The sequence below is a fragment of the Paramormyrops kingsleyae genome, chromosome 1, assembly GCF_048594095.1.
Source record: "Paramormyrops kingsleyae isolate MSU_618 chromosome 1, PKINGS_0.4, whole genome shotgun sequence".
Taxonomy (NCBI): Eukaryota; Metazoa; Chordata; class Actinopteri; order Osteoglossiformes; family Mormyridae; genus Paramormyrops; species Paramormyrops kingsleyae.
In genome coordinates this window covers 62,004,105-62,029,209 of record NC_132797.1, presented here as the reverse complement: position 1 = coordinate 62,029,209, position 25,105 = coordinate 62,004,105, and the positions used below count along the sequence as shown (strand labels likewise).

Sequence of the window (25,105 nt, the reverse complement as noted above, 5' to 3'; positions counted from 1 at the left end):
GTGCAAGTGCCTAAAAGCTCAATGTCACCTAGACAGCAAAGACTAAACACAAGAAGCAAAAACCCTTTCGCTTCCAAGTACAGGCTGTTCTCGACCGACATAAGTAATCTGTCAAATTATGTAAATTGGAATTACCTCTCCATGCCATTCAAGACACCTTAAAAGCAAAAAAGTCATAAGTGTACTTGTGATACATACTAAAGAAAACAAATAAATGAAAAGATGAAGTGTAAATTTACATACAGGTGCATGTCACATTTTTACATTAAAACTCTATGTATCTTGGATATTTTGTAGTTAGTCTGGATTCATTAAAGTCAGTTTACACCAGTTGAGAGCTGCCTGCACTGTGAACAGTGACTGTGTCTTAGAGCCACAGGACAGAAATCCAGGCTCCTGCATGGGATTTTTTGAGGAGTCTTGCTTATGTCAGATAGAAGACTTGATGTTTTTTATGCTGACATGAACAGTGGTGTTCCTCATAGCTCTGTGCTTGGGCTGAGGCTTTTTACAACATCATTCTTGACAAAATCACATGCTGCCACTGTTACCAGCTTCATCCCCCCCTCCAAATCTGTTCTTTTTCTTCACAAATTCAAGAGCTGTACCAGTGTTCATACTGCACATCATATTCAGCTTCAAGCTTGAGCTTTGAAGTGAGTCACATGGATGATTAAAAACCTCAATATTATTGGATTTTCCAGGTTACAGATGGAGCCCCAGCTGCTACATTCCCACAAATAGCTCAAAGGAGGACTTGGCTCTGGCCCCCACTTCCTGAACTTCTGAATAACGATGCATCATTTTTAGCTGTGGTTTCATGGACATGGAAGATGCTTCAAATCACAGGAACTGGGCAGAGCATCACCTCAGGAACAGGCAGTCTGGCTCTGTGAAGACCACCATCTACCAGCTTATCAAGGAGTATGTGGAGTAGCATTTACACACATGGACAGCAACTTGGTTTGAAATTCCCTTGCAGTCCTTTGTTCAAAGAAGAGTTTCAACTGGAACTTGTACTAAAAAGCTAGCAAAGCAGCTAGAAGTAAATGCCTTCGCGTGTCATTATTTTGTTGTTCTTTCTGGAAGCTTCTGACATGTGCTGACACGGTTCAGCTTGAGAGTCATGCTGCACTCTTCACAAACAGGCCTTAGCTATCTCTGGAGTGATTATCATGACCTAATAGAAGGTTAATCTGTTTCTCCGCAGATGTACGCCCAGCTTCTGCGAGCACGGTGGCCGCTGCACACAGTCCTGGAGCTACTTCCACTGTGACTGCTCGGGCACGGGCTACACCGGACCCACCTGTCACAACTGTGAGTCACCCCCCCCCCCCACCCCCAGGCTTGCACTGTCATTGTGCCATCCCACACACTCCCACCCATGTGCTCAGTTCCCATGTGCACAGTGTGAAGCCTCTTCCCGTGATCTGCATTTGGAGAATGAAAGGGGGCAGCCAGAGCGAATACACTGAACTATAGGCACCATTCTGAAATGCACGGCGCTTTTTTATTCATGCTTATTTATCTATTTCCTCTGAAAGGCTTTTACGCTTGTTTGCTGGTACTGTATGGATGGACTACGCTGTGCTGTTCAAGAGTGTAAGGAGAGATTAGCAAACACCACCACACATGTTCACACGTTCCTTTTCACCACCAGCTGTTACCCAGCAGCAGCGCGACTCACTGGTCACTCGCAGCATACTTGGCTGCAGAAGCATCCCCGTCAAGTGTGCCCCGCTGAAGAGTCTAAACACAATCGTGTAGCAGCATACTGCCGTGCAGCAGCTAATCAACGCAAGCACATTTCGATTTCTGTTCAGTAAATATAATTACTCATGTTTACTGTGAGATGGCGCGACCACACTCACATCAGCCAGGACTGTAAATTGACTGTAATGAAGTGCTCAGAATTAAATGTGCATGTTATACAGACACTGAATTGTTTTCGGGTTAAGACACTCATTAATCGGGTGGAGTTTTGTATATGTGGGGGGCTGTGTGGCTTTTGTATGCTGAACTGTAGGAATTCAAGCTGCTGGTACTGACACTGTGCTTTCCTCAGCCATCTACGAGCCATCATGTGAGGCATACAGGCAAACCGGCAGCTCCTCCGGCTATTTCTCCATCGATCCGGATGGGAGTGGCCCCTTGGAGTCCACAAAGGTGTACTGCAACATGACAGGTGGGCACCCCAGTCACCTCCAGCCTCTCCCTGCATGGCCTCATAGACCATGTCTCTCTATGCAGGCAGAAGCAGGAATCCACATTTTTCTCCAATGAAAAGCTTCTTCCTCTCTTTTAACCAATTTTTTGCATTATAAAAACCTTAATGCTATAAATATCTTACTCAGGCATGCACATGCATCATCTACCTCTGAGATTTTCACAGGTGTACTCATCCCTACAGTTTTTTTTCTTCTTTTTTGACATTTTCCTGCATGTCCCCAGTCCCCCCTCACATCCGGTGACAGGAATAGACTTTCATCACTGTGCAAATAGGGGCCATTATGTAGAAGTTAGGGGGCTGGAGACCAGCTGTGCCTGGGAAAATCAGAACATGAAGACTGATAACTTTCGGAGCCCACATCCCACACTGGAGATGGGCTCCTTTTCCTGTCAGTGGAGGAGGTCCTATTCTCAGCAGGCGGTGTTGCAGCAGTAAACACACAGCATTCGGTGTTTCCACAAACCAATGTCATCAATCTCGTAACAAGACTCAAGCTAGATTATAGTTGTTGCTTTTACAAATCCTGCGGCATTTACCTGTTTCTGTATCAGTTAAAGAGGCTTGTTGCCATGTAAACGGCATCCAGATTGAACTGTTAGGGGCTTAAGGAATCGCACATATTTGCTCAGCTCTAGCATGCGTAAATATCTTACATCATATCAATCCAATACCGAACCACTGTAAAATAGATCCATTGTGTTAAAATGACAGTAATCAGTATTTTATCATCCAAATTTATGTTACTTTTAATTTGTAATGATTTCGCAAGTTTCTGCTTCCCTCTGGATCTCAGATCCACAGTCCTGAGGGTTACAGTGTCTGCAGTGCTGACAAAGGCCACCACTATCAGGCTGAAGTCTTGTAACTCTTATACATTTTTTCCGCAGAGGACAAAGTGTGGACAGTAGTGGCCCACAACATTACTGAGCCGGTGCGGGTGCAGGGCTCATCACTACAGAGGCCGCACATCATGCACTTCAACTACAGCGCTTCACCCGAGCAGCTCCGCAGCCTGGTGGCCACGTCAGAGCACTGTCAACAGGAAGTGGAGTACCGCTGCAGGAAGTCCCGCCTCTTCAACACCTGGGGTGAGTGCAAGTGACTCTGTCAAGCATCCAGACACCATATTTTATCTGTATTTTGAGGGAAAGGGAATGTTTGCATCACCTTAGCTGCTTATGAAAGGTGCAAAATTGCTTCCACTCGTCAGGGGATGCGGCAGTAACTACAACAATGAACCCTTCCAGTAGCCACACTGGAACTACATTTGGCCTTAATGAACACTATTATGCATCACTGAATACTTCCTGCTAATACCAGGCAGAGAGCTGATGGTATTGTGTTCCAAAGCTTCTATGAAGCATTAGTAACCTCCATTAGTGATGAAGGCCATTGAGGCCGTGCCCTGAATCTGTGCTCCAATTCATCCCAGGGATCTTCTACCCATTGGAGGCTGGACTCTGATGCTTGTGTGTAGCATATAATCAAGGATTAAAATAATTTATCTCCATACCAAGGGCTGCTTGCTCAGGGTTATTCATCTATGAAATAGTGAAGCTCATCATTTCAGCACCGTGGCCAGAGATGTTTCTTCCAAAAACAGTGCCTGCTGGGTACATGATGTAATGCTGAAAAATGTGCACACGCAATTTGTAGTTAATAATCCTTCATAACCATATTCCTCATTGGTGTGGTTGTTGTCATTAACCCACGGTTCACCACTTGACTTATGGAGGCCTTTTCCATCTTCAACAGATGAGAAAAGTCATCATAAAACGACAAATTTTATTTTAATGATTTTTGGACCAATAACAGTTAGATGTTGGCTTACATTCAAGCAGTTTCCAGATCATTTAATTTATTAATGAGCCGTTGGAAGCTTGAGTTATTAGGATCGTACGGTTATTCTTGGAACAAAGCGGTACTTAGTGCTGAGACATCATAGCAAATGGCATTAATGGAAAATCAAACGTGAAGTGAACTTTAATAAAGAAATTAGGAGGTGAAGCTAAATGCAGAATCAACCATCAAATGCTGCCTGAATGGAAATCGATGCCTACTAGTGTTTGGCTTTTTAAAATGACTGAGGCCGAAGCCATAAGGGAGCTCTGCTTATCCAACAGTGCCATCATTCCGTTTTACTATCTGGTCGCGGCACTGGTTTCATGTTCTTGTTGTCCACTTTAGTGCCAAGCAAGCGAGATGTAAATACATAGGATAAATGGAAAATATTGCAGCAGTCTTTAATGATCTAGGTGACTTAGAAATGCGTGTTTAGAAAGTTGGTAACATTTTTCTTAAAGCAGTCACCATGATGCATTATAAACAGCTTCATATTTTGAAGGCCTACACAGAGACACAAGTTTCTACCCACCTAAATCCTATCCATCAAGGAACCACATTTTTAAAGTTATCTTGTGACACAATGAGTCAATAAAAAGATACGGAGGAAAGATTTCTGTTGTTGAGGCATTAGCTTTCCTTAAATCCCATCCATCCATCCATCATCCAACCCGCTTATCCTACTGGGTCGTGGGGGGTCTGGAGCCTATCCCAGAAGCAATGGGCACGAGGCAGGGAACAACCCTGGATGGGGGGCCAGCCCATCGCAGGGCACACTCACACACCATTCACTCACACATGCACACCTAAGGGCAATTTAGCAACTCCAATCAGCCTCTGCATGTCTTTGGGGGGAAACCGGAGTACCCGGAGAAAACCCCACGATGATATGGGGAGAACATGCAAACTCCACACACATGTCCAAGCGGAGACTTGAACCCAGGAGGTGTGAGGCAACAGTGCTAACCACTGCACCACCATGCCGCCCCTCCTTAAAGCCCTTAAAAGAGAAACTCTGGCTATACATGCACACGTATGCACACTTGCTCTCACACTCGTATACATACTGGGTCACATGTGCACACACACTCACTCACACGTGCGCACATACATGCACATACACTTGCTCACACTCGCATACACACACACACACAACTTCTTTCAGTGTTTTGTATTGTATTGTACAGCTCTTGCTCCAATGCTAACATGCACTTGCTTTTTGTCACTGACTGGAAACATAGCTGCCCTTGTGCCCAGTTGGCTCCTTGTCAGTACTGTGCTTCTGTTGTTCTATCTGGATCGCTTCCACATTGCCTTGGACGAAAGCTTCTGCTAAATAAATGTGTGAATGTTTAAGAGTCATTGGCGCCCTCTCTGTTCACACACGGTATGTCACATGTCCCGGTTGCCTGTTTAAAGGCAGAGGGAACTTCAGCTTGGACTCATGTACCAAGAACACAGCCCTGCCCTATGGTTAGCCTGTTAGCAATGACAGTCTGTGACCCGGGGCTCATTCTGTGTTCCAGATGGCACCCTCCTGTCCTGGTGGCTGGACCGCAGCGGGGATAGGCACACCTACTGGGGCGGCGCGCTGCCCGGCGTGCAGCAGTGCTCCTGTAGCCTGGAGGAGAACTGCCTGGACATGAACTATTTCTGCAACTGCGACGCTGATCGGGAGTCATGGTAACGAAAATGCCATTACATACCATCTTCGGGGAAGCTTTAACATTAGCATATACTGTACCTGTCCGACATGTCACATGATACTGCATGCATATGAGCCATATGCTCTGTAGTCCTATATGATATATGGGATAGCATGGAAGCACCTTCAAGTGGGACATCATGCAGATTTTACTCCAAGGTGCAGTCAGGCTTTAGGCTGTGCAAGATTGCTGATTGTTGAGCCATGAGTATGCTGCTTTATGGCCGTCGCCCTCCAATGTGCCTGTTAGTGGCCAGGCACCTTCAGCCAAGGCTCCGACCCCATTCTCTCAGACCTGTACCATGAAAAACCACCATTTTGGTGAAATGAGAAGAGCAAACAACTTAATGCTCGTCCTGATTTACCGTATCGACAGCCTGCCTTTCCTCAGCGACACTCCCACTGTGGAGTGTGATTTTCCCTCGCTCATAAGCAGATTGTGTGCCCGCTAGCCTTGCTGTCAGTATTTGCTGCAAGGTGTTTGTCATTACCATTGAATTTAGGGCCCGGCTACTCCCCTGGGGAGCGGATTTGCAAAGCAAACATCCGATGAAATTCAAGAGACCCTGTCAAGCAAAACACACTTTCTGCCTGTCGTGTAGATGCAGCTGGAGTGAGAATGCAGGGATTTTGGGGGGTAGGGCGGGGGATGAGCGCTGGGAGGGATTACTACATTTACTCCCCCTCTCTAAAACCTCCCTATGAATCTCTGCATCCCTTTCCAGGGCCAATGATACCGGGGTACTCTCCTACAAAGACCACCTGCCAGTGAGCGAAATCTCAATTGGGGATACAAACCGGACAGACTCTGAAGCCATCTACAGGATTGGGCCTCTGCGTTGCCACGGTGATAGTAGGTGGTCTCTTTTTTTCTTCTTTGAGGAAAAAACAATATAAAGCAATGCTTCGATTTTGGTTTTTATTTTTAGAGCCTGAGCACTTTGCTCTCCGACTGTAAAAAAAAAAATCTATTTTGTAATTTATTTCTATTTTATAATATTGGCTGATGGCTAAATTGTATGTAAGGTTAAAAATATACAGACACAATTTGTAGTTAACAATCCTCCAGATCAGACTGCTACACTGTCAAAATGACCGTGATTGTATGTTGTTTGTGTTTCACTGTGCTCTCCATCTCCCAGGATTCTTCTGGAATGCTGCATCCTTTTACCAGGAATCCTCCTACCTGCATTTCCCGACTTTCCAGGCTGAGCTCAGCGCTGACATCTCCTTCTACTTTAAGACCACTGCGCCCTCCGGGGTCTTCCTGGAGAACATGGGAATTAAGGACTTTTTTCGTGTGGAGCTGAGCTGTGAGTCAGGAGTTTCTTTCTGATCTTATTTTTTCTACAGCAGGAATAAAGCATTATCCAGAGAGAGCTTGCTCTTTCTCTCTGCACCGCTCTAAGGCATTCCCTTTCTATTTTTTTCAGCCCAGTTCATCCGTTATAGAAGTATAAAACATTTCCTAGCGGTATAAATATGAGATCAGCCAAGCAAAGAATTAACAAACGAGGAGATAATGATATCTATTTAATTATCTTTTGGCTCTAATTGCTTAACAAATGCTGGGGAGTGACTTGCCTTCCTGCATGATTATTTTCCCGCCCTTTCCACAGCACCATCCGCTGTCAACTTCACCTTCAACGTGGGAAATGGCCCAGTAGCCCTGGTAGCCAAGTCCCATGTGCCGCTGAATGACAAGCAGTGGCATTATGTGCGGGCGGAGCGTCATGTGAAGGGAGCCTCACTGCAGGTGGACCAGCTGCCTTTGCGCTACAGCGAGGCGCCCCCTGATGGCCACCTGCGCATGCAGCTCAGCAGCCAGCTCTTTGTAGGTAGGACCCTTAGGCGTCCTTTTATGACGCAGTTGCCCTAAGGTAGTTGACATGAGTGTGGTGAGTACAGTACTACATCATTTATACAAAATGGTGCATGAAACGGGGAAAAGGAAAAGAAAGAATGAAAGCCAAAAAACAAGGAGAAGAAAGGAACAAAACAGTAATTAGTTAACAGTGTTTTTCTCTTACTTAAGGTACTAGAGTAGGTACGCACCCTAGCTGCCTTAAGGATAAATGCCAATCCCCTTACCCACCCAGGTAGTTAGTTAGGTAGTACTTATAGAGGGTGAGTGAGTCAGTTGTTGCAAAATCAATCGCTTTCCTGGTCGGGAATTTCAGGATTGCAGTCGACCGTTTTCAGCAGGTGGTGTACAGGGTAACCTTGCAGAAGGTTCTGGGTGCTGGAGTCCCAGGGAAAACCTTCCTACTGCCAGAGCTGAGAGCTAGCCAGCCGAATAAACATAAAAACCTGAGAACAGTAAAAAAATTGTACCAAACTATTCAACAGTTTACCATGATTTAATAGCAGAGTCACACTGTACAGAAGCATTTGCAGAACTGTTCAGTGCAGTAAATCAGTAAATATCCACAGACACTTTTCCTGGTTGGAGGCATTTATGAATACCTTTTTTTCTTACATATGATTGATGCTGTTTTCACTGAAAGGCTAATTTTGCCTCCTAGGCTTGTGTTCCTATTCGCTGACTTTGTGCTCAAAAGTTCCTTGGAAAATGATTTATTTCACGGAGCACAAGGCTCCGAATCCCTGAATGATTTTTCCCTGAGTGTCTTAAATGGCCACTCTCCCCTCGACCTGCAGGGGGCACCGCCTCCAGGCAGAAGGGCTTTCTGGGCTGTGTCCGTGCACTCATCATGAATGGGCTGACCCTGGACCTAGAGGAGCGTGCCAAAATGACTCCTGGTGTGAGCAGTGGCTGCCCGGGACATTGCAGCGGTCACGCCAATCTGTGCCACAACCGGGGTCGCTGCATGGAGAGCAACAACGGCTACACCTGTGACTGCACCCACTCCGCCTATGGGGGGCCTCACTGCAACGAAGGTGCTCTGCTAGCATGTCGCTAAGTAGTGTCTAGCAAAGATATTATCCATATTTTGCAGTCTGTCCTTAAATTCTAGCCTCTCCTTTTAAAATGTTTCTATTGAGTATCCCCAGGGATTAGAAGCACACTTTTAAAGCTACCTGACCCTGACAGGGTGCGGCGTAAACACACAATGCTTAGGCTATCCTTTGTAGGTGACTATTTGAATAATGCAGCATTAAGCTCCTCTCCATGACTTCTAATGAAGATGTTATGAAAATATGAAGCATTTGAAAAATATTTTCAAAATAATGCACACATAATCCCACACATGCTTTGAGGAAGGACGCTGAAAAGAAAAGCTGTAGGTATTATAACCAGCACCCCGGGCCACACCCCTTTCCATGAGATTCTAAAACTCAGATCCCTGGGCGCCTCCTATTGCTATCATATTCTAGTCCCAAGCCACCACTTCCACTCATCAGTTTAATGGCAGTCTGTGCATGTAAATAAATATGGGCCTTTTCTATCCTTGTAATATGGTTCTCTTTCAAAATTCAGAAATACCTTTTTGTATCGATTGTTTTTAATCTCAGCTGATTATTAAAATCATCATTGATATTGGTTTTGAGTCACTGCTTTGTGTGAGAAGCCACATTTGCATAGTAGATAAGAGGATTCCTTTAGAAATGCTGACCTTAAAGCAGGCTGTGTGTCTGGTTTTTGTCCAGACACATTTCAGAATAACGCCCCTGTCAAATCTTTCCCCCCACCCTCCCGATCTGCACCTGTCCACCGCCTGGACACAGAGGTGTCCCTGTCCTTTGAGCTTGGCTCCTCGGTGACCTACACCTTCCAAGAGCCATTCTCCGTCATGCACAACAGGAGTGCCCAGTCCCCAACTGTCTACGCTGAAAGCGGCAAGTCCCGGGAGAACGTGGCCTTCAGCTTCATGACCAGCCATTGCCCGGCCATGCTACTAGCCGTCAGCACCTTCTACGGCCAGTACATGGCCATCATTCTGGCCCAGAACGGTACGACAGTGTTGCGGTCCTGCCCTGCATGACTCAGGATAGCAGCCGGCCTAACCCTAACCCTAACTCTTCTGTCTGGATTACTGGTCCATTCTCAGCCTTTGAATCTTTCACTAATATCCCCTCAAATTAAAATTTATTTATGTTCTCTAAAGAGGAAACAAGGCAGGTCGGAGCAGAGAATGTGTGTGTGTGTGTGTGTAATTATTACATCGTGGGGACCATATTTCCCTTCAATGTGATAAAAACCTGTAACTTTTTACCTTGTGGGGACACTTTTATGGTCCCCACAAAGTCAACTTTAATTTTATAAAAACTTCTGAATGAAATCAAAAACTGAAAAGTCTTGTATTTAGTTTGGTTACCCATAAACCTATGGTTAAGGTTAGGGATGGGTTGGGGTTGAAGTTACTGAAGGGTTAGGGTTATGCCCATAGTAATGGAGAGTCCCCATAAAGATATTAATAGAGGGACTGGGGGTGTGTGTTTGTATGTGACCAAGTGCGTACGTGCATGTGTGTATGTGTGTGTGTGTGCTTGCATGTGTGTACGTGCGTGGGTGTGTGTGTATGTGAATGAGAGAGAGTGAGTGAGTATGTGTGCAAGTGTGAGTGAGTGTGTATACGTGTGCATGTATAGCTAGACTGGAGCTCTTCTCTTTGAAGGGATTTAAGGAATACTAATGGCTTGAAAATAGAAATCTTTCCTCCATCTCTTTTTATTGACTCATTGTGTCATGAAATAACTTTCAACATGTGGTTCCTTGATGGATAGGATTTAGGTGGGTACATGAGCTTGTATCTCTTTGTAGGTCTTCCAGTGTCATAGTGATAAATAGCCCAGCCTGCAATATGAAGGTTGCCAGATTGTGTGCTTGCAGCTGTGCCGTCGATCAGGATACTCAGCTTGAATGAGTTCAGTAAGATACTTGTCTGCGTATATAGGTAACACCTGACTGAAAATGGGGGTTAAGCTAATGAATGTCAACTGAGCAGAGAGGTGTCTGTTCCCATGCATGGGAAAATCAGACTAATCACTTAGCAAGCCATTTGCCATTTTGGGAATACAGGTTTAGATTGGTTGGAAAACAGTGAGCTCAGTACACACGCTTGAGTAAATATGTGTTGGCATCCTCATAAGTCACAGACAGCTGTCAGATCCCCGCAACCTCAGAAAGCATTAGATGTACAGGATGAGGCCGTGGTGATGTTGCCGATGATGACAGCTTGCTGGGTTTATCACCGCCTTTCCCTGTCTTAATGACATGGGACCAGCTCTCTGGGTCTCATAACGTCCTCGACCTCGAATCGGCTGGTGATGTTTGCTTCTCACTGCCTCCCTCAAACAAGCTGGGAGGTGGGATTTCCAAAGCACATGTGCTCAGATCTTCACTCTCCTTACCCCATTTGTGATTTGTTTTTTATAATTTGGAGTGGCAGCTGGTGAACAAAGTAACAGAACAAGTGAGGGAGAGAGAGGGAGGAGCAAGTTGGGAAATACACAGGGGCCGGTTTGCCGTTTCTGGAGCCCCATTCAAAAGAGCCACTTTGGGGCCCATCCCCTAGTGTACTGACTGTTTTTGGCCAATAGGGGGCCTTGGGGGCCCCTGCATATGCATAGTTTGAGTAAAGGTAAACACCACTGCTGGAAATTGGTTATGTTTACAGCCTCATTTTGTTCAAGGTCTGTGTAAAAAGCTGTAGCTCTGTCCTGCTCCTCCAGGAAGCTTGCAGATCTGGTACCGGCTCGACAAGGACAGGAAGCCTGATGTTTTTACACCAGTGCCAGCTAACTTCGCTGATGGGCAGCTCCACTCAGTTCGCATCCACCGAGAAGGAAAAGACATCCACGTTCAGGTGGGCGGTCATACTGGGAGAGCTGGGATACCAGTTAGGAGAGGACCTGAATGTAGGAAAACAAAATCAACAGGAGCGGTGATCAGGGCAAGATAGCACATGCGTGTACAAAGAATGAGCAGGACGAATGAGCAGCACTAATATCTTCAGCCAGATTTAATAACAAATAAATATTCTGTAGGTTAATTTATCTAAGCACATCCTAAATGATGGCCGAATTCCTATCAAGGTATTTTCAGTTAAAAAAGATGTCAATGTCAACAACCATAATTTTTGTCAGCAAAACAAAAATAAAAAGAAAAATGTTCCACTAAGGATCAGCGATGAAGCACGTCAGCTTCACAGCCATGTCTGATAAGCTCAAGCTGCGAGGCTCTTAGATAAAAGAAACTGTTTGTGAAACTTGTTACAAGGTCTCTGAACACATGAAGATCACCAGATCAATGCCAAGACTGACAAGAGTGCTTCTGTGAGAGAGACACTGGTGCTGTCATCTAGCACAGGGATGGAGAGTTCAACACAGAAATGAAATAAAGAATTAAAACACAGAGCTTGTTTCAAGGCTGCAACAACAAGCTGTCAGCAAGGTTTCAGTAGCAGATGCCTTATACATGAGACCCACATTTCATGTGAAGTTTTTAAGACATTGAATAACCAAAAGATGCTAAATCATAACACAACACCTATATTTCCCAGCATCATCTATATATAGAATATATTATTTCAGTCTACAAAAATAAATTTAAAATATGGAAGCAACCATTAGAAATCTCTCTGTGAAAACTGATTTGTGTTACCTGACCAAGTAAAACAGACCTCACAATATGAAGTGCACAAACACAGACATCATTCTGGACAGTGAGTATACTAACCCTACCACACACTCCAGATACATGTAGTGCTCTTTCGCATTGAGTGGGTGTGTATTATCAGATCCCTTTGAGTGGGTGTGGATTATCAGGCTCCTAACGGCAAACCAAATACAGTAGTTTTGTGACCAACTGTTACAGCATGAGACTGGAGGCAGTCCCAAGTCCAGACACAACAGCAAGCTGTTACTAGTGCCAGCTAGGTCGTTACCCACTTGTAGTCTCTTAACTCACCTCCACATGCGAAAAAAGGTGTGTGACATTCTTGAGTGTACATCTATACATGTTTTCATTGAAATATTAATTTACATGTTTCATCTTATTTCCTCTGCAGATGGACAAGGAAACAAACCAAAAATACACCTTGTCCCGTGATACGGATCTGAATACGATCAGGGCTCTCACTTTGGGAAGAGTGTCAGGTAAGAGAATCTGATGAAAAAGCTGTGAAAAAGTACGAGGACATCTGCCTGACGTTACTATACTGAGCTCATTAACACTGAGTAGGGGCCCTGTCTCAACTTCAGGGAGCTGATGGCATATGAGTCTCTCTGGTTATTAATATGTTTGTCATGTATGCAAATAACGGTAGAATTATAGATCGATCACACTCAGTACAGTGCGGGACTCCACATGGAAACGTGGCCCGTTAAGGCTATTTGGCAAAAAGTGAAATAACAGTGACACATGTCAAGTACCTGCTAAGCGATTAAATGATACATAATCTCTCTACGGGTTTCTCCATTCTTGGAGACAGGTGTGATTTTATGCTCCCATGAGCTTCCTATCCGTTTTATAAACCCCCATAAACGTTACCGGTGCAAAACCATTCAAATGCCAACAGGCAAGACTTTGCCAGCCTGACGCCTGTCCCTCAACAGGAAGCATAGGCATGGACGAGGAAGTGCAGCAGGCCGCATCCAGGGGATTTGTCGGCTGCCTGTCATCAGTTCAGTTCAATCACGTGGCGCCCCTGAAGGCAGCCCTGCTGAACCGCGGCAGCTCATTGGTCAGCGTGCGGGGCCGTTTGGAGGAGGCCAGTTGCGGCTTGCAGGCAGATAGGACCACGTCACACTCCCACTCAGGTCTGTCCTGTCGACGGTGATGCCCCAGAGACACGTTTCAGACACAAAGCTGACTCCCCCTTCACCCCTTATGTGATTACTGATGTGTCATGATGTCATTATCCATGTTGAGTACAGCAGTGGGAGCTGGGAGAGAGCAAAAATGTGAACTGTCTGGGAGCTCATGAGGACTGGATTCAGAAACACAGGAGTACAGCAATTATTCAATTGTTTTTGGGGGCAGTGAGTGGGTTAGGATGCTGTGCCTGTGATAAAAAGGTTGCTGGATTAAATCCTAGAACCGGCAGAATCATATCACCATTGAGCCCCTGCGCAACTTCCTTAACCCCCAATTGCTCCAGGAACTGCCTTCCCTGCTTTCTCAAAATGTATGTCACTCTAGATAAAAGCATCTGCTAAATAGATAAAAATGTAAATGTGTTTGTTAATCAATGTCTACATGAAGGCCAGGTTCAGGTCTGAAGCATATTCCCCATGGATGCTGTCATTTCATCATACATGCCTGACTGAGTGCCTGACTATAAATTCTAGAGCCGCTCACACACTTCCCGTCTTATTTTCTGGGGTTAGACTCTGAGAAGGTTGACAGAGGCATAGAGCACCTCGCCAACGCAGTGCAGAGGGACTCGGCAGTGATTGGAGGTAAACACACTCACTCAGTATCCGTACCTTCACAACTCTGCTTATAAAAACCAACTGAAATACAGATTTCAAATAGCTTTTTGATTATATTGCCCACACTGGCCTACTGGCACGAACCAATTCATAAAACGGACCCATAACAAGTGAGTGGAAACTGCTATTGTTGTCACCAGGGGTGATTGCAGCCGTGGTCTTCATCACTCTGTGCGTGGTGGTAGCCATGAGCCGCTTCCTGTACCAGCACCGGCAGGCACAGCGGGCAACCGGCCTCAAAGAGAAGGAGCAGAGTCGGGACCTGGAGCAGAGTCGGGACCTGGAGCAGAGGCGGGGCCTGGAGCAGAGGCGGGACCTGGAGCAGAGGCGGTGCCTGGAGCAGAGGCGGGGCCTGGAGCCGGTATACCGTCCGGACCTGAGCCTGCACAGTACAGTGCGGGACAACCGCAAGGAGTACTACATCTGACGCTGCTCTTTGCCCTTCCCAAACTGCTCAAGCCCTCCCGCCCGTGCCAGCCACCTGCCCACGTGTCCAGGCATCCGGAGTGACTGGAGAAGGGAACTCTTTCCCTGGAGATTTTGGGAAATCACCCCACTTACTGCTCCAAAGGTATCACTCTCCTAAAGTATGGCACTGAAGGCTATTTTGTCAGCTGAATGAAAGTGATATTGTGATAAAAGGGTTGTGGGGGGGGGGGGGGGCAGGATTACCAAACCGTCATAAACACCAGTTTGATGAAAAAATTAATTTGAAAAGAAATCTGCAGCAAGCCTCAATTAATCAAGGGCGCTGCATGTGGCAAAACAACATTCTGAGTCCAGGAGGCATGATCCTTCCTGGGTGTTTGGAGCAGGACAGCAGGCTGACATGATGCTGCGATGGTGCCTTGGACACAGCTCCCTGGACACTTGTCTGACTCGAAGGAGCCCTGGGTCATGTGCTGCTTGCTGTCTGGACACAGGGTCAAAACTGCTCTGGTTTGGAAATGTGGGGCCCTCGCGTGGCTTCGAGTGCCCCTGCCTGACTGGTGGCCTCACGGACACATCTCTAGAACCATTTCAGGTCGGAAAATGCGGTCACTACAGCTCTTGACAGACGGTCCCCTGAAGGCCTGGAGTCAAGACGTATCGGAAAAGAGGCATTATAAAAGGCAGAGACCGGAGGACTCCACTCTGTACTCACAGCCGTCAAACCCCCATTTACCTGGAATCAGCGCAAACCCTTCATCTAACACAGGGGGTGCTATTCTGCCCAAAGAACACAGCTGTGTTATGAGGGGGAGGAAGCAGCAGTCTAGCTGTGGACCTCCAGCACATGCAGTACCTGCCAAAGCCTCTGCGTGGTGTTGCTGCAGCTGGACACCCCCACCTCTGCCATCTGAACTCCCCCCGCTCCCCTGTCAGCCTGCACTGCTGTGGCCTTCCCTCTGTACACTTCACTTTTTTAACTTTGTTTTTTATTGTCGTTTTTCTCCTTTTTTATTTGTGCCCTAGCCTTGTTTACCTGTAATAAACGTCACCTGTGAGTCGCTGCCCAGTTTATACCGTCGTTCCGTTGCATTTTCGTTAAAATATCGGTTTGCTATGTTTATTGGACAACGGATGGATGGAGTGAGAATGAATGAAGCAATCCATCGAGGAGATCAGAGGCAGGCCAACCGGAGGGCTGAACGTGATTGCATACAGAGAGGGTGGGGCCACTCAGACACGCCCTGCAGCCCACACAGCCAGGGCCAGATTGATGCCAAGTCCATCCCGGGTTGTACCTCTGGAAAAATGGAGTGGTTAGTTAAATCAGCAACACCTCACTGTCCATGCTGATGTCAGTCGGTTAATCCGCCCCCTGCACACAAGCTGCAGTAATGAAGCCAACCCCCCAAATATGTATGTGTTTATTTGCGGAACAAGCTGACACTGTACTTTGCAACCTGAGACTGTAGTCACACAGTCTTTCATGTTGCTATGTGTCTGGGTATCCAATGCTTTCTGCCCTGTTTATAAGTTGGGTGACTATGACTGGCTGGGGCGTGTCCGGATGGCCGATGATGCACCTCAGACAAACCCGGGGGCACTACGCCACTCACGGACACACCGCTGCACTGAGCACACACACGGCAATGAAATTCATACACAGCCCATGGTGAGGTAAGCCGTGCGGTCCTGAGGGTGAACGACCCAGGGTGTTATATCCCAGGGGCCATCGATTGGTGATGCGGAATCACGGGGGTGGGGGAGACAGAATTAGCCTAATGGGGGCTCACAATGAAATTAAATGTTACTTTCCATATTGAACAGGACAGGGAAGGGAGGAGTGGCAAAAAGAGTCATGTGATTATGGTACGGTTTCCAATAGGATTTACTGGCATCCAGCCCTGCATGCTTTTCCTGGTTCCTCCCACAGTCCAAAGATATGATCTTCAGAATTGCTCACACTGCCTGCAGTCCAGTGCAGGATCTGGCTCCCTGCGACCCTGGGAAGTGGAAAGACAGATGGGGTTCGGACAGAGAGCTCACCTCTCTGCAATCCGCACACCCTGACACAGATTGGGTCGCTATGGTGATGTTTGACTATACGTATTATTGGCTTGAAACTGAATATGTAATGAAGCAAAAAAAGATTTTGTCTGAGGTCTGATATTAACATGCATCAAAATCCAATTTCACCATTTCAAAATGATTTACATGAAAATGTCAGTTTCGTTTTTGGCTATTCTCAGCTCTGATGCTGCCATGTTTATTCTTCATATTTACACGCAACTCCATTCTAGTCATGCGTTCAAAGAATTTATTTGTATTATTTGTGTAGATGAAGCCCTTTACCTGAAAACACTTGTAGAAAAATAAATAAATATGTATATTTGGTTGAAATGCATATAACCATCTGTAAAAATTCTAAACTACCTTACAAAGGCAAAGTTTTAGGGACTACGGAATTGACCGAAGTGAGTGATCCATATTCACCCTTAAACAAAAAACAAAACTGGAATTATGGCAGTAAAATGCACGGCTTTATAAATAGCTAGATTTCGAAGAATGCTGCTGCACTCTGGGTAATAGCAAAAAATAATTTCTGTGAACCCGGCAGGCGGACAAACTTAGCTGGAGTCTGTAGGATGTGAGTGGTGGGAGTCCTGCCTCCTGGGTGGAAAATTATAAATAATGGTTAGCTTAAAGTATTAACTAAGAGGTACGCCTTTATATTGCATTTAAAAAGAGCAGCTGTCTCCATTGGAAATTCAGAATGAACTGGAATAACACAGTTCAATCTTCCTGTTCCACTTAAGGAGATTATTGTTGTCATGTTTTGAATATGGACATTTATGGTGTAGTTATTTGTCATGTGACGTGCTGTAAGGGTCATCTTGCATAGGATGGTAAATGAGGTCAAAGATGAAGTGCTCAGTTGACCTTCCAGAATGGTACTGTATCTCCTCCTTGGTTTCAACAGTCATATGGGCGACAATATGACTTGTAGATGGCCGTTTCCACTGAACCCTGATGTCTCTTCCTCCTTTTTTCTTGGCAACACATGCGAATCAGCCACGTTAGCCAGCTCTGAAGCCGAGGGAGGGCTACACAAGCAACAAGCCAACAATCAGGCCTAATAATGAAGCAGAGATGGAAGCAGCCATTTTAGACCCTGACCCATGGAGTGTGGCTTCATTACAGTGGTGATCGTCGCTATTCCACTAATGTTCTACATATCCAGGGCCTCAGATTAACACACTAGAGACGTGTTGCCTGGGCGTTATTTTGAAGTGCATTATATGCTGTAAACATGTAGTACAGACCTCTCAGACCACTGTTTATTACTTTATATTAAAATTGACAATTCAGTTATTTTTGAGCTTGTTTTGTATTACTATAATTGTACAGGAATATTGTAAATAGATGTATATTTAATAAATAAACCATTTTTACTGCTTTCTGTGCAATTCAGTGTTGTCCTGTCTTCCTGGTTTTACAATAGACTGGCATTTTAACGTGAAAACAAATAGTAAATAATTTTATTAACAGCAAAAAAGTTAGTGTGTGATTCGATGATTGTTAAAGCCAGTTTACAGCCCCTGACAGCTGTGAAGTGCATTCGGTCTCTCTTCATGAGATATGCTTATTTAATTACCAACTGTATCTGTGAATCATGCCTTTTCCTCCATAAGAGTAAAACGTGCAAAATAAAGGCTGATTTTAACACACTAGTGCAGTGTTTAGAGTCTAAATCAGCCAGTCTCCCAGTTTCCAGCAGTATATTGGGCCCACAGGTAAACATGGTGATAGTCACATGACAGTCGTAGGGTTCAGAAGGTGAGCGAGACCACTCACTTGAGAACACCACCTGAGATTCTGATTTTCTAAGCTTCTGAAGCACATCCTCAACCCAGATCAGGATCCAGAAAAGTCACCATGCGTCAGTCTCTGGGGTGTCCACTGAAATCCGAAGCCTGGAGAGGAGCTGGGCTGCGCTCAAACAGCAGGGAAGGGAAGGAGATCACCATTACGCGGTTGTCAGGCTGAACTAGGGTGGAGGCCCCCGCTGCAATGGGTCTCGGGACACATTTCGCTGCCTGCTAATGGGAGGACTGTTTCAGGTTATTGACTGCAGGACACCTATTAACCCCCGGAAACCGGGAGCAGTTAAGGTGACATGGTGGAGGTCACACTGTCAACGCCTCCTCCCCATGTGTGTGTGTGTGTGTTTACGTCTGCATCATATCTGTCAGTCACCATTACTCTCCCCCAGCTCCCGCATTCTGTCCTCAACCAGCAACAATGTCAACATCACCATCTGTCATATGTGAATTAAACTCCATTATTTACATAAAATTAGCAGTCGCAGGGGAGGCTTGGGGAGGAACAGCACAACACAGCACCCCCCCCCCCCCCCACCCCTGGTTCTCCCCTGCTGCTGGACTGCTGAGCTGTTTATAATGTCCCAGTTCTACACTGAGATTTCTGCCAAACAGGGTAGGGGGGGGGGGGGGGGTGTGAGGGATTCCCCATGGGAATGGGTGGAGCTCGGGTCAGGAAGGTAGCACTGGATGAGCAGGACGGGTGGGGAGTTCTTATAGGCACAGAGGGACTTTGGTCCCAAGGTCTCTGCCTACCCCTTCCCCCATGTGACTGGGAGATCCAGTCCCCAGGTGAAAACATAATTACCCTTCAGAGCTGCATGACTAAATAGTGATTATACCACTCTTTAACTCCTTATGTCATTGCTGCACAGGCTGCTAGGGGACCATAGTCCGGAGGTGTTTTTCTACTACATTTCTCGGGCATGTGATTGAAATCACTGTATAGATCCCCCCCTATTCAAATCTGGCCCTCGATTCCAAATCCAGGCCTTGTTTACAGTTTTCCTAGGTAGTTAGTTTAATAATTACTGATTCTGATTGACCAGAGGCTTCACACCTGTGTAGGAATTATTAGCTCAGGTAATTTTTAATATCTCCACCAATATGTTTGAAATTAATTAAAGTTTAATAAATTATTATTTAATGCTGATTATTAACCAATCGTTATGCCGAATGGTCGGCTCCTCCAAACTCAATTGCGGTATCCCTGTGAGTCTGTTAATGTGAGACTTAAATGGGATTCACTAATTACCAGTATCGTTTAGTAACCTGGGTTAGAAGACTCGTCCAGCGAGCTGCATCACCAGGTAATGTAAACGATTGGTAGCGAAGCTCCCCTCACGGCCGATGAGAGAGAGTCTCGCGATGTTTCAGGTGAGTTTGAGGTTCAGAGCGTGTAGCAAGATCGCACAGAGGCAGGAACTTAGTGTGAGTACTCAATCACGGAGGCTGAAGTTGTGTAAAAGACATGCATTTATTCCTGGCTAACACTACAACTAACATAATACAGACATTACACCTAACACAAACAACAAACACGAAATAACGGAATAAAACAAACAATGTAATTATGAAAATGCAATGACCGGATTTAAATGAGTAACCTTAAATGGGAAATACTGTTCTGCAAAGCAAGCACAGTTTGTGGAAACATGACCCTAAAGTCTTATACCAGGTTAACAGAACAGCTTAAGGTGTTAGAATGAAAGGAAGTTGGTTTACTTGGTTGAAGAGTGGGGGGGGGGGGGGGTCTTGGCAGTTCATGGCAGAGCTGCTGAGCTGATGGCACTCAGGAAGGCGCGGCGTTTGGAGCAGTGGAGTGGAGTCCCTTTAGATTCTCTCTCCTGTCTCCTGGTGAAGCTTTGTCTTGGGTGCTGTTCTCTGTTCAGCTGGGCCTTCACCGGAGGGTTCTTGTGGGCTTCTCTTCTCCCGGGCTGATGGTCTTTTCTGCGCTTGATGATCTGTTTGCCCCGGCTGATGTTCTCCTTCGGGCTGGCGGTTATTCTCTGCGCACCTTTGTTCTGAGGTGCTAGATTTTTATGGTCTAAAGTTCATGAATAGGGATGACCAGGAATTCGACTCCTGGCCCAATGGCTGGCCATTCATTTGGCGGGCTTTCGGAAGGGGGTCTGTATCAGTCCTTTTGGGATTTATGGCCCGACTGATTCTCCCTTTACTGATGATTTTCATTAAGCTGTTATAACTTTTGATACATCCACTTTTATGGTAATCACTGACCAGATTTGGAATCAGGGGTGATTAACAATCAGTTTGACACCAAACATGCCATACCAGCTTCACAGGTACATACCTCATACCATCTGTATTAATTGATTAAACAATTAATTATTTTATCTATGTGACTGATTCACATCAGTATAGGATACAGGTGTTTTGGGTTGCACCTCAACAGATGTTACACTTTGTGCAGACATTACATCAAATATTCATATTACAAACAGCACATCTTATCCATAGATAGGCGTGGCCATTTGTTTGTAGTAATATCAATATAAGTTGCACATCTGGACACAACATATCTTGGTTGGTGTGGCTTATTCTAATTCATCTTCTCCAAAATGGATAATGTACACCTTAATTCAGTTCTTTTTAATATAGTATGTTAGAACACAGAAACTTGGTAACGGTCCACCAAGATCAGATAAGGACCACAAAGGAATGTTGGAAGAGAAGGGGGGGGTTTAACAAAGAAGACCCTCTAAAAGTTAGGACACATTGGTTACACTCACTTTCCAGATTCTTCTGGTATACCATGAGAACATATATACAATGGTAGCTATACCTATCTATTTATTTAAATTTATATGTGTTCAAGTGCAAAGGGGTAAAATAGGTGATACTCCGTGAACATGGTTATAAGGGTGGCACACAAAACACTAAGATTGTCTAAGGACACATACAAACATAACCTATCTGTATATTGAGACTAGTAGTCATGAGTAAATCAATATACAGGCTATACAAAAACCAAACTTAAATGAAATTTCTTTTTTTAGGGTGTTTGTCTGTTGGGTGAGTGATATGTAAGGCAGAATGTATGGGGAGGGGGTTGTGTGCCAAGTCGAGGGACCCCTGTCCGTGAAGTCCACTCTGCTTGTCTGTAGGTCCCTAAATCTTTGGCAATAAAAGTTGGAGTGCTGGCCTCCCTTGTTATCTGTGTGTGTGTGTTTATGTGTGTAACCCCCCTTTGGTGCCTCTCGTACCAGGCTCGGCCTTGTCTCAGGCCACCTGGAATTTAGGCCCTGTGATATGTGCATGTGTGATTCTACACCTGGCTCACAGGTAAGGGAAGACAGGACAATCAGCAGTGCTCAGCCCCTGAGGACCTTGAATAGCCCAGGTATAGATAATCACTCCCCTAGGTGTGTGTGGGTGAGAGGAGCAGCATGTCACTGTGGGCCCCCGGGGTGAGAAATCACCCCTCAGCCAGTTAGCTGTAGCAGGAATACACAGGGGAAAAATGATGTAGTTCATGTTTTTGTGTTGTTTCCCTGAATATGAATCACACTTTCTGAATGTAACTTTACAGTCCTAGAGAAAATTTTTACATGATCTGTAGAGGGGTCCTCAGCAAAAATGTGAGAATTGCAGCTGAATACAGTGAAGAGGAACCTGACTTCAGCATAAAACCTCCTGATAGGAGATGTTAAACACACAGATCTGCAAGCTGCTAGAATGGAAATATAGCTGATTTTCAGTTTAATTTTGCTGTCTGTAGGTCCCATGCAAATATAAGAAGCAGAAAGTCTTCCACTCATAAGCCAACAAAATGACAGGCTGCTCACTACAACACGATTAGTATACTCTGGACACACAGGAGATTACAGGACTACCATTTTACAACATCAATGTAATCAGTCATTTATACTTTATTTATTTTCAAAGCAGCATTAATTTCATGAAAGCTGGGTCAGCTGGTCCCTGGAGCAATTGGGATTAGGGGCCTTACTCAGAGGCCCAATGGTGAAATCACAATGCTGAACCTTGGATTTAAACTGGTAACCTTTTGATCACAGGCACAGTCCTAACCCACTGAGCCACACACCACACCCACACTTTCTTTATTACACAAGATAGTTGGTTTTAGTTTTGCACAGCAGTCATGCATTACATTGTAGGGTTTTATATTTTACATTGCTCCCTTAAGCTCTTCCCCTTCTTCCATTTGGCATTATAAGTTTCTCCCAGCTTGGAAACGTGCGGTCAGGCTACTGCCACTACCAGCAGTGCAGGAACACAGCAGTGTCCTTGTGGAAGGAGACAGAGAGCAAAGCAATTCATTACCGTTTGTGATCTTCATGATACACAGAGAGACGCCATTCAGGAAGTTGGGGTGCCAGTTAAGCAAGAATGCAGCCGCGTATGGCCAGGGAGCCGAGCATTATAAGCAGAGTCACATGGGGCCCCCATACAGCCATGGAGGCATTGCAAGCGGGGTCTTGAGGGCCCCTGTACAGCCAGGGAGCCGGACATTTGAGGCTGGGTTGCTTGAGGTCCCTGTTCAAGCAGCAAATAGCTTGTTCACACCTCATGTGGTGGACTCAGATAGGCGCTGTTTGCAGGCTCCACACACAGCATTTCCTGGGTGCATGTAAGTGTGTCACGGTAAACATGCATTTAAGTGTTAACTGGAGGGGGAGAGTGATAGTCTCCTGGGAAGAAAACAAAGAAAAAAAAGTCAAAATAGAGCACAAGAGCTCTCCTGGCTGATAATAAAGGCACAACAACCCAGAACTGTCACTTTTTCACAGGGCAAACTTCGATTCCCTGAATATCTGTCCTGATGGATAACACAACTTAGCTGGTGCCCAGAGGGAGTCTCTCTATACCTCCTCTTCTTATAAACTTATTTCATTGTTTTTGTTTGCTCTCTACAAGGTGACAAAAAGAAATATTAAAACAAAGTGCTGCTTAATCCACTGGTGGTATGCAACTTTCAACAGTCTTCCAAAAACAATATTCCGGTCTCTTCTGAAGGTATTTTTTTAGACAACCCAGACCTGCCTCACTGCATGTTAGCCTGCCATGCTTTGTGTGGATCCGTATCTTCTACTATATTAGTAAAAAGACGGGAGGAGGAGGAGGAGGTGGGACATACTGTAAAGACCAGGCTGTTCTGGCTTTTCTTCATGACCATGTGCATTCATTCACATGCTTGGTGAAGTTCTGTAGAGTTTGTTTCCTTAAAAGCTCACAGTTTCCACTAAAACACATAAGTGAATGTAGACATTTTCTCTATTATACTGACATTTTCTCTGGAGTGCTTATTAAACACCATAAAACAATCAAATATAAATGAGAGAAACTGGTCTCTCACCAAACACTAAGCATCTATTGCAAAATCTCTAAATCAAGATTGATTTACTTATTACATTACTGCAAATATTTTGAGTAATAATGCATGTAACATGCCACCATAAATCTCATTCCTGTAATTATAGCAATTAAGCCAGCAGAGTGCAGCATAGATTCTGGACTCCACCCTGGTCGATAGCTGTCACAAAGCTTGGCTCCCTCCCGCCCTTATTCTGTCTTTCTCTCTGTTCATGCTCACATCACACCACTGCTTGTGCAGGTCTTGTCCACGTTAGATTGTAAGTTCAAGGTATGAACTGCGGACCACAGGTGGATATCTACAGCTATTAGTGTGATACAATGTGTGGTCTTAAAGCGAGGGAAGAGGGCCATTTGGAATATATCTGAAACTCCATGTCATTATGACACATCCTGACAACTCCGCACACTACAGTGTGAAACCTGATTTGTAAATGTCAATCATTTCATTTACAGACATCCCAAGTCTCCCGGAAGTTCCGGGAGTCTCCCGCATATTGATAGCGGCTCCCTGATGCCCGCAAATTGAATAAAATGTCCTGGAAACTAGAGCAAGCACACAAGAGCATGCGCGCGACACAGTAACGTGTCCATCGCGCACTTGAGAAAATCGCGCGCACGACGGAATGAGAGAGAGAGAGAGAGAGAGAGAGAGAGAGAGAGAGCGAGCGTATGTATGGATCCCTGCGTGTGTGCCTGTTCATGTAGCCCGTGCTAGACAGACAGCATCCTGATTGGTCTACTTAGCAAAATAAGCCAATCAGATTTCAGTGCGGGCGGGCTTTTATTTAACTTCTCGAGGACCAAAGTTATCGGTTCAGTGGAGCCTTCGAAGTTTAGTGTGCTGACTAGAAAAAATTAATTAACAAAAAATTATACATATGGCCAATGTAGAAATTCTCTTGTGTGAAATAAAGTCATTTCCCTTCTTGGCAGGGGGGGGGGGGGGGAACCTCCCTGAAATGAGTTTTTGCTTTATACACATTTAATGGTTTTGTGGTGGAGCGGTCTGTGATTCCTGACCCAATGGATAGCTGACTACACCACTCTGGGGAAAGTTTCCCCCAGGGAAATACTATATTACCCAGTCTCATAACTAGTGCACACGCACACAGGTCCAGTCAACCGAAGGGGGCCAGAAACGTGAATTGATAAAAATTATTTTATTACATTTAAAGGAGAATAGTAATTCCACACTAAACACAATATATAAAAACCATCAAGCCGAAGCACCAATGTTATGAACGAAACAAGGTAAAG

General features: G+C 45.2%; 1 protein-coding gene across 5 annotated transcripts in view; it reads left to right on the top strand.

Moving 5' to 3' along the window:
• Positions 1-15,680, top strand: part of LOC111842921 (contactin-associated protein-like 5) — a 55,873-nt gene extending 40,193 nt beyond the window's left edge. For 4 of the 5 annotated variants that reach the window (XM_023810038.2, XM_023810040.2, XM_072717380.1 and 1 more), the window contains 14 exons: positions 1,211-1,317; positions 2,066-2,185; positions 3,118-3,318; positions 5,599-5,755; positions 6,503-6,630; positions 6,920-7,090; positions 7,397-7,615; positions 8,439-8,678; positions 9,468-9,692; positions 11,415-11,548; positions 12,752-12,839; positions 13,299-13,502; positions 14,073-14,144; positions 14,318-15,680. In XM_023810038.2, coding sequence (XP_023665806.2) covers positions 1,211-1,317; positions 2,066-2,185; positions 3,118-3,318; positions 5,599-5,755; positions 6,503-6,630; positions 6,920-7,090; positions 7,397-7,615; positions 8,439-8,678; positions 9,468-9,692; positions 11,415-11,548; positions 12,752-12,839; positions 13,299-13,502; positions 14,073-14,144; positions 14,318-14,604 — 2,353 coding nt within the window. In that variant the 3' untranslated portion in view covers positions 14,605-15,680. The remainder of the gene's footprint in view (positions 1-1,210; positions 1,318-2,065; positions 2,186-3,117; positions 3,319-5,598; positions 5,756-6,502; positions 6,631-6,919; positions 7,091-7,396; positions 7,616-8,438; positions 8,679-9,467; positions 9,693-11,414; positions 11,549-12,751; positions 12,840-13,298; positions 13,503-14,072; positions 14,145-14,317) is intronic. The other variant, XM_023810039.2, reaches the window with a different exon arrangement.
• Positions 15,681-25,105: the final 9,425 nt, after the last annotated feature.